This window comes from Balaenoptera physalus (genome assembly GCF_965194825.1).
Source record: "Balaenoptera physalus genome assembly, chromosome: 5".
NCBI lineage: Eukaryota > Metazoa > Chordata > Mammalia > Artiodactyla > Balaenopteridae > Balaenoptera > Balaenoptera physalus.
The window spans coordinates 14,572,701-14,589,417 of NC_138884.1; the positions used below are offsets into that span (position 1 = coordinate 14,572,701).

Below are 16,717 nucleotides of genomic sequence, written 5' to 3' on the forward strand. Positions count from 1 at the left end.
CTCTCATTCATAACCAAATCTTAGAATTCTTCCTTTTCCTTTACTTACTAGCTGTATAACCTTGGGCAGTGTTGCCTAACTTTTCTGTCTGTCTCCATTGCAGGAAAATAGTATGATAATAGTATCAAACTCTTAGATTGTTAAGAAGAAGTGATAAAGTTATTGTAAATTTCTTATAGTGAGTGGCACATAGTAAGTACATAGTACATGTTAGCATTTCTTTGTTCTTAAGGGCCATCTGATAATAGGAAATGGTACAGGAGAAGGTTGAGTGTGTCTTCATTACAGTATCCTTACTGTAAAAGTTCCTGAAAAATGGTAGGCTCAGTTAGCATTTGTTGAGTTGCTAAATGGTTTGGGGCATTTTACATATTCTTTCTTGTCTTCATAATATCTCAGTATTCCAGAATCTTTCCAATGCAAAACTTGTTGAATAACTTTATTCCACAGCAGTGTCTAATCTTTTTTCTCTTGAGCAATTTATATCATTCCACTTTATTCATTAATTTAACAGATATTTATTGTGCACCTACTACTGGATGCCAGATGCTATTTTAGGCACTGAGGGTACCTGCCGAAACAAAATGGACAAAACCTCTGCCCTCATGGAGTTTACAGTCCTTATTAAGTTTGAACTTTAGCTGAGTGTTTTTTATTCTCATTCTTATTACTAGACTTTGATATAATTTTTTTTTTAAGTGTTAAGTGGCAAATTACAAGGAAAGAAGAAATCAGGTTTTTCTTGTTTTTTTAAAGTAAACTTCCATGCTTCCTCTTAGAATGGACAGGATAGTCATGTATCAGTCATCCTTATCTTTAGAATAGTACACTTTTGAGGTAATGTATAGAATGACAGCTTTGTCTCACCGACAAAAGGCCTGTAAGACATCTTGGACAGTTCCACAAATCTTGATGTTGGACATTGGTTTTACCACAAATTACAATCTTTTATAGACAGTATCATCCTGCATGTTAAACAGTAAGGGTATCTTTTTTGCATTGCCTTCTGAAAGTTTTCATTTATGAATACTAAGTTATAAAAACAAAAATGTGTATCTGAAGTTTTACCCTGCTTTAAAAGGTAAAAATATGAATTTACTGATGTTGTCAGGAGTCTAGCTATTTCTTCCATTTCTCTATATATGTATAAGAGCAGGCAAAACATTTTTATGTGACTATCCTGTTATTTTTGCTGTTTTGTAACCTTTTTTATATCTAAAAGTCTACTCAGTTCTTTATGACAGTGTATCCTGACTTGTCTAATAGCTTATTAATGGGCACTTAGATACTTAGTTTAAAATTTTTATGTATGCCTAAGCAAACATTCTCCATCAGTTTTGTAAATAAATTCCTAGAAAAAGAATTGTTGGACTGAAAGAAACACACATCTAAAATTCTGAGATGTATTATTTAGACTACCTTCCAGAAAGACTGTAAAAATTTATAATGTTTAAAAGTGGCTGTTTGCCCACAGTCTGCTACAACTGTCCTTTTAATCTCAGGATGAAAAAAAAAGGGTTACTTTATTTTACCTGTCTTTAGTTATTAATGAGGTTGACCATCTTTTCTCTTTTTTTTTTTTCCTGTTGAACTGCCTGTTTGTGTTCTTTGTTCATATTTTCTTTTTGCAGCTTCATATTATACTTTTTATTTTTAAGTATTGAATTTAAGTAAAATATATTTTTATTTGGGGTGTGAGGTACATGTCTAACCTACTTTTTTTCTTCCTGAAATTGATGATGGGTGCACCCCAAAAAAGATGGAAATGTATGAGACACGTAATTGGGAAGTGGTATTGAACATAGAATATTAACCTGTTTTCTTTAGATACATGCACAATTTTGGGTTAATAATTATAAATAAATTTATATGTAGGTAACTAAGCATTGTGTGCTCTTATGTAACCTTTTTTTTTTGTTTGTTTGTTTAATTGATTAATTAATTAATTAATTTTTGGCTGTGTTGGGTCCTCGCCTCTGTGCGAAGGCTTTCTCTAGTTGCGGCGAGCGGGGGCCACTCCTCATCGCGGTGCGCGGGCCTCTCACCATTGCGGCCTCTCTTGTTGCGGAGCACAGGCTCCAGACGCGCAGGCTCAACAGTTGTGGCTCACGGGCCTAGCTGCTCCGCGGCATGTGGGATCTTCCCAGGTCAGGGCTCGAACCCGCGTCCCCTGCATTAGCAGGCAGACTCTCAACCACTGCACCACCAGGGAAGCCCTTATGTAACCTTTTGTACTAAATTTTTAGTTATGTGTTTTCTCCCACATATATTTGCAGATTTATGCCTGTAGCCATTTTACATACGTGTAAAAATTTGATGCCATAATATTAACCACAGAAAGATATATAAACAGATAATTAGGGCTGAAGAATTCTTTACTGACCAAGAAAAAGCTTTTGTTCTTTTTGAGAAAGGATTAAACATGTCTAGGTGACATGGCATAAATCACCTAGTTTGAAGCTTTTTTTCAGACTTTGAATATTAGAATATTACTAATGGTATTCACTTAACCCCAGCATATATAGATGATAGAGTGGTGGTTATATTTTCCCCTTTTTAAAGTGGATGCTGGCAATTAGTTGGCATATGCAGAATGCACATTTACTTTATGAAATAAAGGGGGAAAAAATTTAAGCTTGCATACTTAAAGCATGTAATTACTATACATTGAAATGTTGATGGCATTCAATTTTATTATAGCCATATTATGAAATTTTCATGCTTACAGCTTAAAAGCTGTCATGTCTATATTTATTTTGAATATTATATTTCTACAAGTTTTATTTCTAACTGCATAGTTAGGGTACTGATATAATTAATAACTGAAATCTTAAACCTTTGTAAGCTTTCAGCAAATGCTTTCATACTAGCACTGCAGTATGTCTCTGGAATTCGCTCTCTGAAAGCAAAGGTACTGAAGAAGTATATGAATGTATACAAAGTAAAAAATACGCAACATAGCTTCTCCAGATCATGTAGATTGAGTTCTTCTCTCAATCATAACAGAATGTGCAGATTTCCTATTACTGTCATACAGCACTCTCTTGTGTTACACTTTCTTGTTTTTAGGTTAAGAGCATTAATCGCTTGAGCTCTCTGTATCTCAGTTCCTCCTAATTTGTAAAATGAGTATATACTTACTTTGTAGGTTTGTTGTGGAAAGTAAATGAAACAGCAGTTTATAAAAGCCCCCTGCAAAGCCTGGTACATAGTAGACACTTAATTATTGACAATTATCTGATGCTATTCAGATAAGCTGATGGGCTCAATTTTTTTTTTCACTGCTGAACATTCAGGCATTGGGGAGAACCTCTTCTTCCTACTATAGAATTACTTTCAATTTAAAGATGTGTATTTTTAGCATTAAATAATGTGATGGTTTACAAATAAGTACATTTTTACAGTGATTTCTACTTCTGAAAGACTGAAAAGAGGCTCTGTTTATTTTTCCTTCAATTCGGTTAACATTTATTGAATGATGTCAAGTGAACTGTCTACAAGTATATTCATTATAATAACATTTTCGCCTTTGTTTTGCATTAATGATTCTTATAATATCTGTGCAAACTTTGAATGTCCTTCTCTGTTTTAGAAGGTGGTGGACCCAGGAAAAGAAAATTATCTTCTTCTTCAGAGCCATTTGAGGAAGATGAATTTAATGATGATCAATCTATGAAAAAGAAGAGATTGGATCAAGTGAGTTACATTTGAATTGCAACATCAAAATTAGTTGCTTAAGCACAGAATTTGTTGAGTCTGTGGACATACTAAAAATGCACCTCAGTGAATCAGTCTTCTCTCTTACAACTAAGAAAATTTATGGTTGCATCTCATTTGTGACTGATTTTGCTTTCTTTTTAATTTATCCAGTATTGATTGCTTATCTCTGAGTTATAAAATTAACTTAAAAAAATATTCTAGTGCTGTGGTAAAGTACCTTTTGGGGAAAATACACTTTAAATTCTATTTCATAAAATTTAATAGATACATGTGGTTGAACCACACTTATGTAAAACAGCTGTTACCAGTACCAGCACCATTTCATACTCCTCAGTGACAACTACTTACAATTCTTATAGTTGACTCCTTTGATACTTAACTGCTTATCTAAAAATAATAGTGGTTACGCTTTTACTGGGTTATTCTAGTTTTCCATTGACGTTTACTTTATGGAGTAGATCTACCAGGAGGCCTCCCAGTGAATCTAGACGTAGTCCTCCCGGCCTGCATGCATGACCGCACAGTTTCTTTTTGGTAATCAGAATCAAGCTCCGTCACCCCAGCTAGCACAGTCACCTCCGCCTTTGCCTGTGATTTAGTGATGCATGAAGCCCTAAATAGCAGATGGCAGTCTGTACCCCAATTTAACGGGGTAGTTGTTGTGTCCCTCCACAGAAGTATTCTTGCCTTGAGGACTAATAACGGTAGGAAGTAAAAATTCTGTGAGTTTCAGGTGTGAGGAGCGACTGGTCTTGTCCTGTTGATCTGTGTGCACAGACCTAGTCCGTGTTGCCATGGCCGTTTGTGTATAGACACATTGAGCATGCATCCAAGTGCGTCCAGGCATGCATCCACAGTCTTATTTTGGTGTTCAAAGAATGAATCATGTTGTCCACGTGATTATTAAAAACTCCTATGCGATAGATACATTTGCCGAACATTCACATGGCATGCTCTTACCCTTACATTCTGTTCTCAGAAAAACTTCTGCGTCCAACAGTGTACCTCTTCCCCGATCTTCCACTCTTGTTCTTCTCCTTGGCTGTTGTCCATGGTGTATCATTGATCTGTACCTCTAACCATCTTTTCTGTACAAGATGGACAGTAAGTTGTACTGCCTGAAGTTGTGTACAGTGCTGCCGTCTGAAATGGGATGATATTGTAAGCAGTTGTTCACATTCAGCTGGTTCTAACAGTTATGTAAACTCTGTAAAACAAGTTCAGGATTTTTCTCCCACTTTATCTGATCATAAAGAATTCTGCAAAGTGCAGTAAATATTGGTTGAAGGAGGCTTTTTTTCTTTTGCCTCCAAAAACCACCTCATACAGTCTCTTGGTAAAAATGTGTTAGCAGCATTTATGGCTTACTATTTAAAGTGAACATTTAAGATACTAATTACTGTAATTGAAGGTGAGAATGCAGATATGGTTATAGAATTTTGGAAGAGATTTAACATTGGAGCGGCCATTGCCACCATTTTAGAAGCCTGGAGTGATGTAACAAAAGTGTTTGCATTATGTATCGTGGAAAATTTTTCTTGACTTGATTTGTGATTTTGAAGAACTTGAACCTTCAGAGAAATTTTTTAAAATTCAGAACAAGCTGTTGGTTTAGGAAAACAGGTTGGATTTGAGGAGATAGAAAATGAAGATGTTGAAGAGCTAGAGTCCCACCCTGATGACCTAACCACAGAAGACTTGGAACAATTTGCTGCTGACGGCCATGTGGATGCAGACGATGATGGTGACAGTGACAATGAAAATCAAAAGTTTACACCATGACAGATTAACAGTAAAGTTATCAAGTGTTTTAAATGTTGTTGAAAACAGTTTTGCTGTTTACTTCAGCCTTGTCTTTACTGAAGATAATGGCTTTAATGCTGAACATAGTAGGAGAGTTGTTCATGGCATCCAGTTGAATCTTGAAACTAACAGGCAGCTTTATTTGTTTTATTTTTTTTCTTAAATGTATATATTTTTTAATTTATTTTATCTATTCTTTTTTTTTTTTGGCTGCGTTGGGTCTTCATTGCTGCACGTGGGCTTTCTCTAGTCGAGACGAGCTGGGAGCTGCACTCTTCATTGCAGTGCGCAGGCTTCTCATTGCGGTGTCTTCTCTTGTTGCAGTTGCAGAGCACGGGCTATAGGCGCGCGGGCTTCAATAGTTGTGGCACGTGGGCTCAGTAGTTGCGGCGCACAGGCTTAGTTGCTCCACAGCATGTGGGATCTTCCTGGACCAGGGCTTGAACCCGTGTTCCCTGCATTGGCAGGCGATTCTTAACCACTGTGCCACCGGGGAAGCCCCAGGCAGCTTTAATATGAGAGGAGGAGGCTAGCAAAGTTAGCAGAAATTTATTGATTTTATTTATTTGTTTATTTTTAAGTTAATATTTATATTTTCAGCCATACAGCAGAGATAGCACAAGGACAGTGAGTCACGCCTTTCCATAGCTGTTCATTTTCAAATAACCATTCATCTGCCATTTCATAGTAACTCATAAGCGACAACTCTTCCAATGTTAACATCCCCAAGCAAACTTGAGTTCATATTTATTGTAGTATTTATGTATTTCTTAACCATTTAATGTGTAAAATTATGCTACCCTTCTTTTAAGGTTTCTTCCTTTTTTAAATGTGTCACTAATGAAGTTTTTGAATGTTATACCTCTAACACAATTTTTCTCAAACACAGTAGCTTTTATTTTCATGATTTTGCACGTGCAATAATTTTTGGAAATGGATGTGTCATGTTATAGTGGAACAGATTGTAGTTGTCAGCAGAAGAGGACATGACCTCTCTTTGAAGCCATAGGGTTTCTGCCATGATTTTCCTGTTGGGGATTTCCAGAGACTTCAATACAACATCCTTATGAGCCACAGATTCTTTGGGAATCACTGCATTTACTTGCTGGTCACAAAACCCAAGTGGCAAAGGACCTTGCACCGCACCCTGGACCTGCTACAGAGCCTTGTCTTAATCTGGGCCCCATTCCTGACAGACTTAAGGGCTCTTCGTAAAGCGATCAGAGCGGCACACACTGTACTGAAGTATACGTTGCCTCCAGGATCCAGAGAGGCCCGCCGAAGTGTTGCGCCTCCCTCTCAGAGGCACCAGTGCCAGCCATTTGTCTTTTTTTTTTTTTTCCAGAGTGGAATTTGCAGCGTGCTCCAGATTGGACCCCTGTATAATTCATGAAAGTGGTGGGCCCAGGATTTGAGGGTGGTTATTTTCTACTCTAGCATGCATGTTTCTTACTAAGGCCATCTAAAAATAGCCACTGCTTCCTGCTTCTCAAGTCCAACCTGTGTGACGTCTTCAGTATAGAGGATCAAAGTGATATACTGTGGACTGTGCAGAACTATCAGAGTCCTTGAGTACTGTTTCATGAAAGAGAGATGGAGATTTACCATAGCTCTGAAAACAGTGACGGTGTGTCCATCGCTGACCCTGCCCAGACAAAAGCAGATTGCTTCTGCTGGTCTTTTCTAATTACTGCTAGAGTAGTAGTCTCGTAGTTATCTTGATTTTCTCTAGTAAAAATAGCAGGTGGGGGCTTCCCTGGTGGCGCAGTGGTTGGGAATCCGCCTGCCAATGCAGGGGACATGGGTTCGAGCCCTGGTCCCGGAGGATCCCGCGTACCGCGGAGCGGCTGGGCCCGTGAGCCACAATTGCTGAGCCTGCGCGTCTGGAGCATGTGCTCCGCAACAAGAGAGGCCGCGATGGTGAGAGGCCCGCGCACCGCGATGAAGAGTGGCCCCCACTTGCCGCAACTGGAGAAAGCCCTCGCACAGAAACGAAGACCGAACACAGCCATAAATAAATATAAATAAATAAATAAAATTAAAAAAAAAAAAAAAATAGCAGGTGGTATAGCAGCTACCAGTTGGGGTTGTCACCTGTTTGTTTATGATAATCTAAACTAATTCTCTGTGACCCATTCAGCTTTTGTATAGGCCATGGAGGCACATTACCCTGGGATCTGGGATGGTGGAGTCAGTCTCTGCAGTCACCTCAGAAATATGGTGTTGCTGCTGCTGCTTCTTCAGAGGGACAATGCTAGTAGTGCCTTAGATTTGGTATTTTCTGCAATTATGGCCCTTAATCCATGGGTCAAGGAGCTAATGTGGGATTTCTGGCAGTGACAAATTTGTCAGTTGCAACTCTGCATTCTGAAACCAGAAAAATAACCACAGGATTGATTCATAACCCCTGGACCCACTAAGACGATTTGAGCCCAAAGGTTGTGTATCACCTGGCTTCTGTAAAGCTCAAGCATAACCACTGGACTGCCTAGGTATCTTCAGTCACCAGGTATTAGCAGAGCTGATAGAAGTGTGGGGTCCGCGAGCGAAGAGCAGATCGGCACACGACCTACTGAGTGTTTAATTTGTGCTGCCACATATTTAATTCCCAAAAGATATTTACTGTTTTCCAAATATTTTAACTTTTTTTCTTCAGGTGAAATTCACATAGCATAAAATTAACCATTAAAACTTCAGCGGCATTTAGTACATTCACGGTGTTGTACGACTACCACTCCTGTCTAGTCCCAAAACATTTTTATCACCCAGTAATAGCATGCTGTATTTTTTAAGCAGTTTCTCCCCATTCTCTTCTCCCCCTAGCCCCTGCCAACCACCAGTCAGTTTTTTGTCTCTGGATTTACCGATTCTGAGTATTTCATATAAATGTAATCATAAAATATATGACCTTTTGTGTCTAGCTTCTTTCACTTAGCTTGATATTTTTGAGGCTCATCCATGTTGTAGCATGTGTCAGTACTTCATTCCTTTTTTTAGGGCTGAATAATATTCAGTTTTATGTGCATACTACAATTTGTTTATTCATCCTTTGATGGTGTTTGACTCATTTCAAATTATGAACGTGCTGTGTGAACTACTAAAGTTTAGGAAACGCTTAGGTAATGGAGGAACACTGATCTAGGGTTAGACGCCTAAGTTTCTATTTGTACCTCAGCTGGTGATTATCCAGCTGTGACCTTTAAAAGGATTGTTCTTCGAGTTTCAGTGTCTTCATCTGCAAAGCGAGGATGGCGGTATGAATTTTTGATGGCTTTGAAATGCTTTCTCCGAATATTAATGTTTTATTATTCCCCTGCTCAAAATCCTCTTGCTTTCTGAATAAAGACTGACCTCAGTTTGGCACTCCAGACCTTTAAGCAATATTAGCACTGGTTTAATTTTTCAGCTTTATAGCGTATCCATGGTCTTTGTGGTCCAGCCCACACAGGCCACTTAACTATTACAAAAACACATCTAGTTTTCTTCTTCCTACTCCTAACTTCCATACCGTCTTATGTCTCTGTCGTGTGGAACTTCATCTTACTCCTGTGTGCAAGAAAGGTATCGCTCACAATTTAGATATTTCTCTCAGTGAAAGAAAAAAATAGTATTGTTGTTGGATAAGAAAGGAGGTAAAAGAGAAAGTATGAAACCGTGCTTTTCTCTCTCATGTTTGTATAGCATGTGGTACAGTTCTTAGCAAAGTAGATAAATGCTTTTAGATTGACTAAAATGCAAGATTTTTCTTATATATGAACCCAAGGAATCTTTTTTTGTTTAAATGTGGAATTTTAACCAGTTTCTTCAAATGAAGTTAAGTGACAGAGGAAAGAGATAGTGTGTATGAGTAGCCACAGTTATTCCCAAATTAATGTTTAATTTATATATTATTTAGTTTTGTATATGTTTCTTTGTCATTGTGTCACTTTTGTGACTGAGCAGTTAATATTTAAACCATTCAAGAGTGAAGTAAAAGTAAACTTCTTTTCTCTCAGTATTTGAAATTTGTAGAGGATATGAAATTGTCGGCATGAATGAGGTGGTTCGGTTTGGTTGGGTTGGGTTGGGTTTTTGCCATTGGCTTGGAGAGACTTCCGTATACCTGAGTTATTTCAGGTTAGTTTGAGGATCATTCTAGTTATTTTAGCAGATTTAGCTCATTTTAAGCATCGTATGAGTGAAGTGTGAGTTATTGGATATGTAGTCAAGGTCTTTTGAGTGATCTTAAACCAGTAATATTTTTTATCCTTAAGATATAAATCTGTCAATTTTCTCATGAACAAAAAGAAACATTTTTGGATTCTTGATCGAGTGTGAAAACTTCCAAATCAAGTCAAAATACAAATGTGATTGTCTTAAGACTGTTGTTATTGATGATATCTTAAATTGGTTCTCTTTTTTTACCTCCCCATTAGGGAGAGGAATCAAATGAGTCTGCAGAATCTAGCAGTAATTGGGAAAAACAGGAAAGTATTGTGTTGAAATTGCAAAAGGAATTTCCCAATTTTGATAAAGAGGTGAGTAGTCATGTGCAGAAATTTAATCAGTATGTACTAAATGTTTGTATTACAAAATAGTCTTTTGAGGTCAACCATGTGAAAAGCTTAGGGTGAGTTTTGCACTTTTCTGATTAAATATTCTTATTTATCAATATTATAAGATATCTTTGTACTGCTAGTTTACATTGTTTATTTACCTTATTTGCTAACTATAGTATCAGCATTATAACGGTAACATCATATAATCATAACAAACATAACTGTAGTAACAACTGTCATCTCATATAAAATGCAGATCCTCTACAAAGCCATCTATAATCCCAAGTCACTTGTTTTAGCTTTCTTCGTATGCTCATCCTTTAAATTTTTCACGAAGAATTTTAAAGTGTAATACTATATTTCAGTGTCTTAATAAGCTTTGGTGTATTTGCTAGATAGTAAAAATACTTAAAGAGTCAGTAAAGACCCATGCCAAGCATGCCAGTGCTAAAAGTGCCTGTGTTTAATCACCTTATTGTACTTGAAAACACATTATTTGTTTAACATTGGGACTACATTTACACTTGTATTGATTTATTCAGGTATATGTACAAGTAGTACATCTGCTAAATTCTGATGAGCTGAATGCAAAGTCTTGTTGCTCTACTGGTTCTTTGCATATGTTCAAATTACATGTTTTGAAGTTGGCAGTTTATAAAAGCCTATCTGCATGTTGCAGTTTAATTGAGCAAACAGTTTTTCATACTCTAGTGTTCAGAGCACCTCATAGCAAGAGTAGAAATGCAAAAACTATCAAGCTTCCTTCCCTTTGAAGAAATTTACAAAAGTGAAATTAAATATACAGAAAGCATTTGTAAAGCAACATAAAAACAAGTGTGAAATAATCAGATGTGAACTCTATTAAGTTTTCAGGTGATTTACTTATTTTTAAAAGAGTATAAAAGTTTTCAACAAGTTGTTAATTTTAGATTTTTAATAAAAGGATCAATGACTTATTTCTAGGAATTAAGGGAAGTACTCAAGGAACATGAATGGATGTACACAGAGGCTTTAGAATCTTTAAAAGTGTTTGCGGAAGACCAAGGTAATTATCTGTTCTTTGTCATTACAGAAAATTCATACTTCCCAATATATTATATCTTAGTATATAAGAAAATAGTAAACCTATTAGCTAATAACCAGGGAATGGGATTGCATGAGATGTTAGAAACCAGTTCCCAAATGTTTTGGCCTGTTCTTTACTGCAGTGTAGAATGAAACAATAAACATTTTTTTCTATTTGGCTAACTTTTTTTGATAGTTAAGTCTACTTATAAACTACCATGTTTTATTGAGTACAAAAGAAACATTTTTTTTTTACATTTTAACAGCTCTTAGGCTGGTGTCTTATAATCACTGTAACGTAGATGTCCTAGTCTGCACTTACATGAATATCAAAAGCACCAGTATCAGAAACTTATAAGATGCTTATCACTGGCATGGAAGACAGTCCCTGATCCCATAGTGGAACATTTTTAACACTAGGCACCAAAGGGTAGAGAAGTAGTGGGGAGGAGCTGAATCACACATGTTTAGTAACATCCTTAAGTAGAAATCAAGTAGACTAGCTCTTCTTAATTGCAAAGCCAGCTTTTTAAAAGGCCAACACAATGGCTTTAGGTTTTTTGTTGTTTTTTGTCTGTTTTTAATTAATTATTTTAGGAAATGCTACACAACAAATGCTCTTGAAGGCACAGAGAATGATATTGTGTGGAGAAAAGAAAACCACCAGTATCACTAATTCTGAGTCTGAAAAAAGATTCAGAAGGGAAAGATTATGAATGTGAATAAATGTGAAGAATATTCAATTTATTTTGCTTATTTTTTAATATGTGTACAAGAATGAATGTATGATAATATGTAAGTCTGAAAGCTCTTTGACTAAGTAAAACATAAATATTCTAAATAACAAAATACTGTGTTATAGAGAAACTGTTTGTATTTCTTACTAGTACATAAAATAACTGTACCTTCGATCACGGGCATCTTAGAAATCCATGGAATATGATAGCGTAATCAGTGATAAAGTAGTGGTGCTTGTTGATAACATATTTAAATGATTTTTGGTAATGATGAACCTAGAATAGTGGGGATGGGTGATGGAAAAATTAGTTATACTATGGATAGTTTTAATTTAGGATGAGCATTATTTTTGCTGCACCCATCAGTTTTGGCCTGGGGGTGGGGCTGCTAAGTAACATCTGGGACATCTTATGTATATGCAGCTGCCATTTATATTCTCAGGATCTTTGATAGAAAATGAGGATTTATATTTAATTTGTTTAAAAAAAGAAGTTGTCACCTATTTTTGAAACTATTTCAATTCATTGTATAACTTCAAATTCTACTTCAGTATTTCTCTTTAAAGTATATCAAGATTTAACAATAAATTATAGTTGAATTCTGTATTAAAAAAGCATGAATACTTGTTTAAATAATTTTCTTACTTGAAGTTTTATTTAATTTTATCTTTAATGTAGTTATTTAATTTATATTAGTTTATATTTAATTTATATCTTTCTCATGTAGTTACTTTTGTCTTTGTACACAGATATGCAATATGCTTCACCAAGTGAGTTTCCAAATGGAAAAGAAATTTCTTCAAGAAGTCAAAATTATCCTAAAAACGCAGCTAAAACAAAATTGAAACAGAAATGTTCCATGAAACCACAAAATGGTTTTAACAAGAAACGTAAAAAAAATGTATTTAATCCTAAAAGAGTTATTGAAGACTCTGAATATGATTCAGGTTCTGATGTCGGTAGTTCATTAGACGAGGACTATAGTAGTGGTGAAGAAGTGATGGAGGATGGCTATAAAGGTAAAATTCTTCACTTCCTTCAAGATGCTTCAATTGGTGAACTTACTTTGATTCCTCAGTGTTCTCAGAAAAAGGCTCAGAAGATAACAGAACTCCGGCCCTTTAATAGTTGGGAAGCTCTGGTAAGGCTACATTCTTTTTTTTTCCCCTGTGTGTGTGTATTTAATTCACAGTACCGTTTATAGTCAAGGTATCTTCAGCCCAGGGAAGCATAGATGGGTGGCCTTATCCTGTGTAGAGTCAAACATTACTTTCATTCTAAGCCAATAGTATTTCAAATAGTGTCATATGACCTAATTTTGAATGAATTAAGGGGTGATTTTCCTGAAAAACCCCAAGCGGATTGGCTGGGCATACTGTCACTCATTCTTTTGCATAGAAACTTGGTTCATTTCACTGCAGAAGAAGAAATTAGAGCTTACATTTAGGAAGGAGTTGTTTGCTAGCCTGTTCTGATCGGTTACTACTGAGACACAGTGCAGAAAGCAAGAATGTGGCGGAAGTTTTACTACAACTACTTGAAGAGCAGTAGCAACGTCCAGGGGAGCTCCATGATTTAAAATGCCAGCCTAAGTGTTTTATGCTTCACCACAAAAGAAGCAATTGTTTATTTTATTTTTCTTTTAAAAGTGACAGCTCAACCTCTAACATGTTTTTCTTGGTTAAACAACACGGCCATTTTATGGGGTGTAGCAGGCTGCAGCGTTTTTAATTGGAAAGTTAGAAAAGTGTGTGGAAGCCTAGAATTCAAGCGTTAGGTGAAGGGAAGGCGTAAGCACTGGTAAGTACACTCTGCATGATCATTTTCTGGAATTTCATTTCCTGTAAACAAGTTTTATCTAAAATACCTGTATTTTGAGTGTCATAAATGTCAACAGTCAGCAAATCTTATTCATACAGAGAAATGTAAGAACTCTGTCTTTTAAAGTTTGCTTCCTATTGTGAAAATGTGGGCTTTTATAGCATGGATTCTAAACAGGCCCTCCTGTGAAAGCAGTATGGATGATTTTTTACAGCTTTAGAATGTGAAGTCACATCAATAGTGACTCTTGATGTTTTATAAATTTTTAGGAAGTTTTATTCCCTAACTTAGGGAGTAAAGTTGCTTTTGTGATTAATCTTATACTTGGGACAAATCTATGTGAACCTAAGTTCCCTTGATGAGTATCTTCAAGTGGCAGGGTGGGAACGTCCCTGAACAATGGTTGTAAATAGCATTTTCTAAAAAATTAAAATATTTGAAAAATATAGAAACATTACTAGTATTTCGTGGCTTTAAAAATAAATAAATAAATAAAGATACTCGTTTTGCCTAAAGCCTTTGCTTTTCCAGAGAACATCTGTCAAAGCAGGCCCTTTCAAAACTTGTTCGGCTTTGCCTAAGTGATTTATTTGTTAAAGTATTTGCTGACGGGCGTTCTTGTTCTTCTTTTCTTCATTTTCTTCTTTCTTTTAATCTTTAATGGTCTCCTATGTCATTACAGAGTTGGGTTGCTCGGGCTTGTTGGGATTCTAATTTACTTAATAAGGAATGCAATTATCTGCACCAGTGTGTTTAGTCCCTGTGACTACTTGCCCACATATCTTATAGTAAAAGTAAATTATACCAGAGTTACGTGTGCCAGATGCTTTTAAAAATATTCAGCAACTTAACGTGTAGAAAGCATATTTCCCCCACTAATTAATTGGCATAGTTTAAATTAGTCTTGACATGAATTTGGAGATTATGCATTATCTACTTAAACCTCCTATAGCATCTTGCCCTCTTTCTCAAAGTTGAATACAGAGACTATTTTTGCTAGCCATTCATCTAAATGTTGATTATTTTATGTAACAGTTAAAAAGTAAACTTGCCACTTGAGTTTAGCAAATACAGGGCTTAGCTATTCTGAAAAAGTTAGTAAATACAAGTTCCTGGAAATGAACAGTTTAGCAAGTCAGTGTATATGAGCTTTGAGTTTTCATTTGTTTAGAACTTTCAGCTTCTACTTTGATTTACTTTAGAATTTTGAATATGACTGATTTAAAGATCAGTTTAATGTCTTAAAGTCATCAAAGGAAAGGTCAATATTATGTACATTTTGGTAAAAAATATATATATATTATATAATTAACTCCTTCCCTATTAATCAGAGAGGCTTGCTAATGTACCTGTGAACTACTTCAAAAATAAACAAAAGAAAAAGCATTTACTTTTGTTTCCATAGCTACTGTTTTTAGAAATTCTTAAGAGAATTAATTGAAAGTTTAATTTTGTTCGTCAGTCATACTTTAATGAAAATTACAAGGCATTATATATTAAGAACAATGTGCAAATGTCTAGTAAACTCTTAACATCATTGTTGAATCTTAGTTCAGTCTTCAGGATTGGGGAATTTGGCAGAACTTTAAAGCTCATTAATATTTCATTACAGTGCATACTGAGCCAACAAATCAAAGTAAACACATATATTTTCATTGTGATTTTTTGCTAAAACAGAAGTCTCCATAACATTGATAGGTTAAATGTAATCATTGGTATTTCATTGTGTTATTTTATTATAAAATTAATTTGAATGTGAAAATTATTTTAGCAGTGCCTTTTAAAACAAAAGTTGAAAAGTTGTACATTATGATTATGACTTTATTGTCAAAGAATTACACTTTTAAAAAATTAAAATGCTCTGAGATATTCTAGTCACCCTTATTTACATGAGGAAAATTTGGTTATTTAATAAGTTCTTTATGTTGAGGGTATTTATGTTTGCAGCTTTATACCCTTTTTAAAAATCAAAATCTAAATAGTGTGTGTCAGATTTTCTTCATAATTTTTCCATTTCTCTTATTTTTCTGCTTCATAGCAGTAAAGTATGTGCTTATGGTAAGAAATCACATCATTAAATCATGTAGACTTTGGAAACAAAGCCAGCCAAAATGTCATTAGTTTAAAAATGTGTAGTGTTAAATGTGCTAAAATTGGGGTTTTTATTGCCAGATTTCACACATTTGATGGCATCAGTTCACCAACCACTTACTGAATTTTTATCTAGCTTTGTGCAAAATAGGGTGGAGATGCTGTTACGTCTATGATAATCTTATTATGTTGCATCTTTGTACTTTAATCAGAATCGTAGTGTATACTGATCAAATCAAGATTCATGAATAGCTCATTCATAAATAGCTCAATCTAAAAATTTTTCATATGTGCACTTACTTCCTTAACATTTAGATCAGCATAAATGCAGTTTTCTTTGATTGTTAACCAAGCAACCTGGGTTTACCTCGTGTGGAAACATGACTCTCGTCATTGTGCTGCTCCCATCCACCAGTAACTTAGGCCACAGGTTTTCTTTTCTGCTTTATTGTAAAATGTCTGTCTAAATTTGTGACTCGAAGAATTGTAATGCATACTACTTCCTGATAGGGTGGCTTCAGTAAAGTGTGTGATTACTGTATCCAGGCTTTGTTTTCATTTTTGTTAAGTTTGATAAATATTTATTTTAAAATTATAAATGCATTTTGAGTACTTTGTAGGCTGCTCCCAGGTATTTATAGTATTTAAGACTCCTGTCCTCAATAATGTTACTTCTTAGGTGGGGAATTAAATCTGCTTTTAAACAATTTCCCCCTTCCTGTAGAAATTCAAAATTATTTGTATTGTAAGAGTGACACATGGTGGCAAGAGATAGGTACTTCAGTCTGTGACTGTTTTAAAAAGATAAAGACCTTAAAGTAATACTTGACTTTTTGATCAAAGAGATAGTAATCAGGGCCATCCATGTTGATGTTCTTTTTTCATGTAATTATCCAGTTAAGTAGCAGTTACTTTTTTTCTCTTTTTTTCCCTTTGAGAAGA

The 16,717-nt window shown here is 35.4% G+C and overlaps 1 protein-coding gene across 4 annotated transcripts in view; it reads left to right on the forward strand.

The window, feature by feature from the left end:
- The window catches only part of SMARCAD1 (SNF2 related chromatin remodeling ATPase with DExD box 1), a gene marked incomplete at its 5' end in the record, with an annotated part of 69,328 nt that overhangs the window by 27,064 nt on the left and 25,547 nt on the right, over positions 1-16,717 (forward strand). For 2 of the 4 annotated variants that reach the window (XM_082461670.1, XM_082461672.1), the window contains 4 exons: positions 3,593-3,696; positions 9,939-10,040; positions 11,025-11,106; positions 12,613-13,004. In XM_082461670.1, coding sequence (XP_082317796.1) covers positions 3,593-3,696; positions 9,939-10,040; positions 11,025-11,106; positions 12,613-13,004 — 680 coding nt within the window. The other 2 variants (XM_082461671.1, XM_082461673.1) reach the window with 2 other exon arrangements.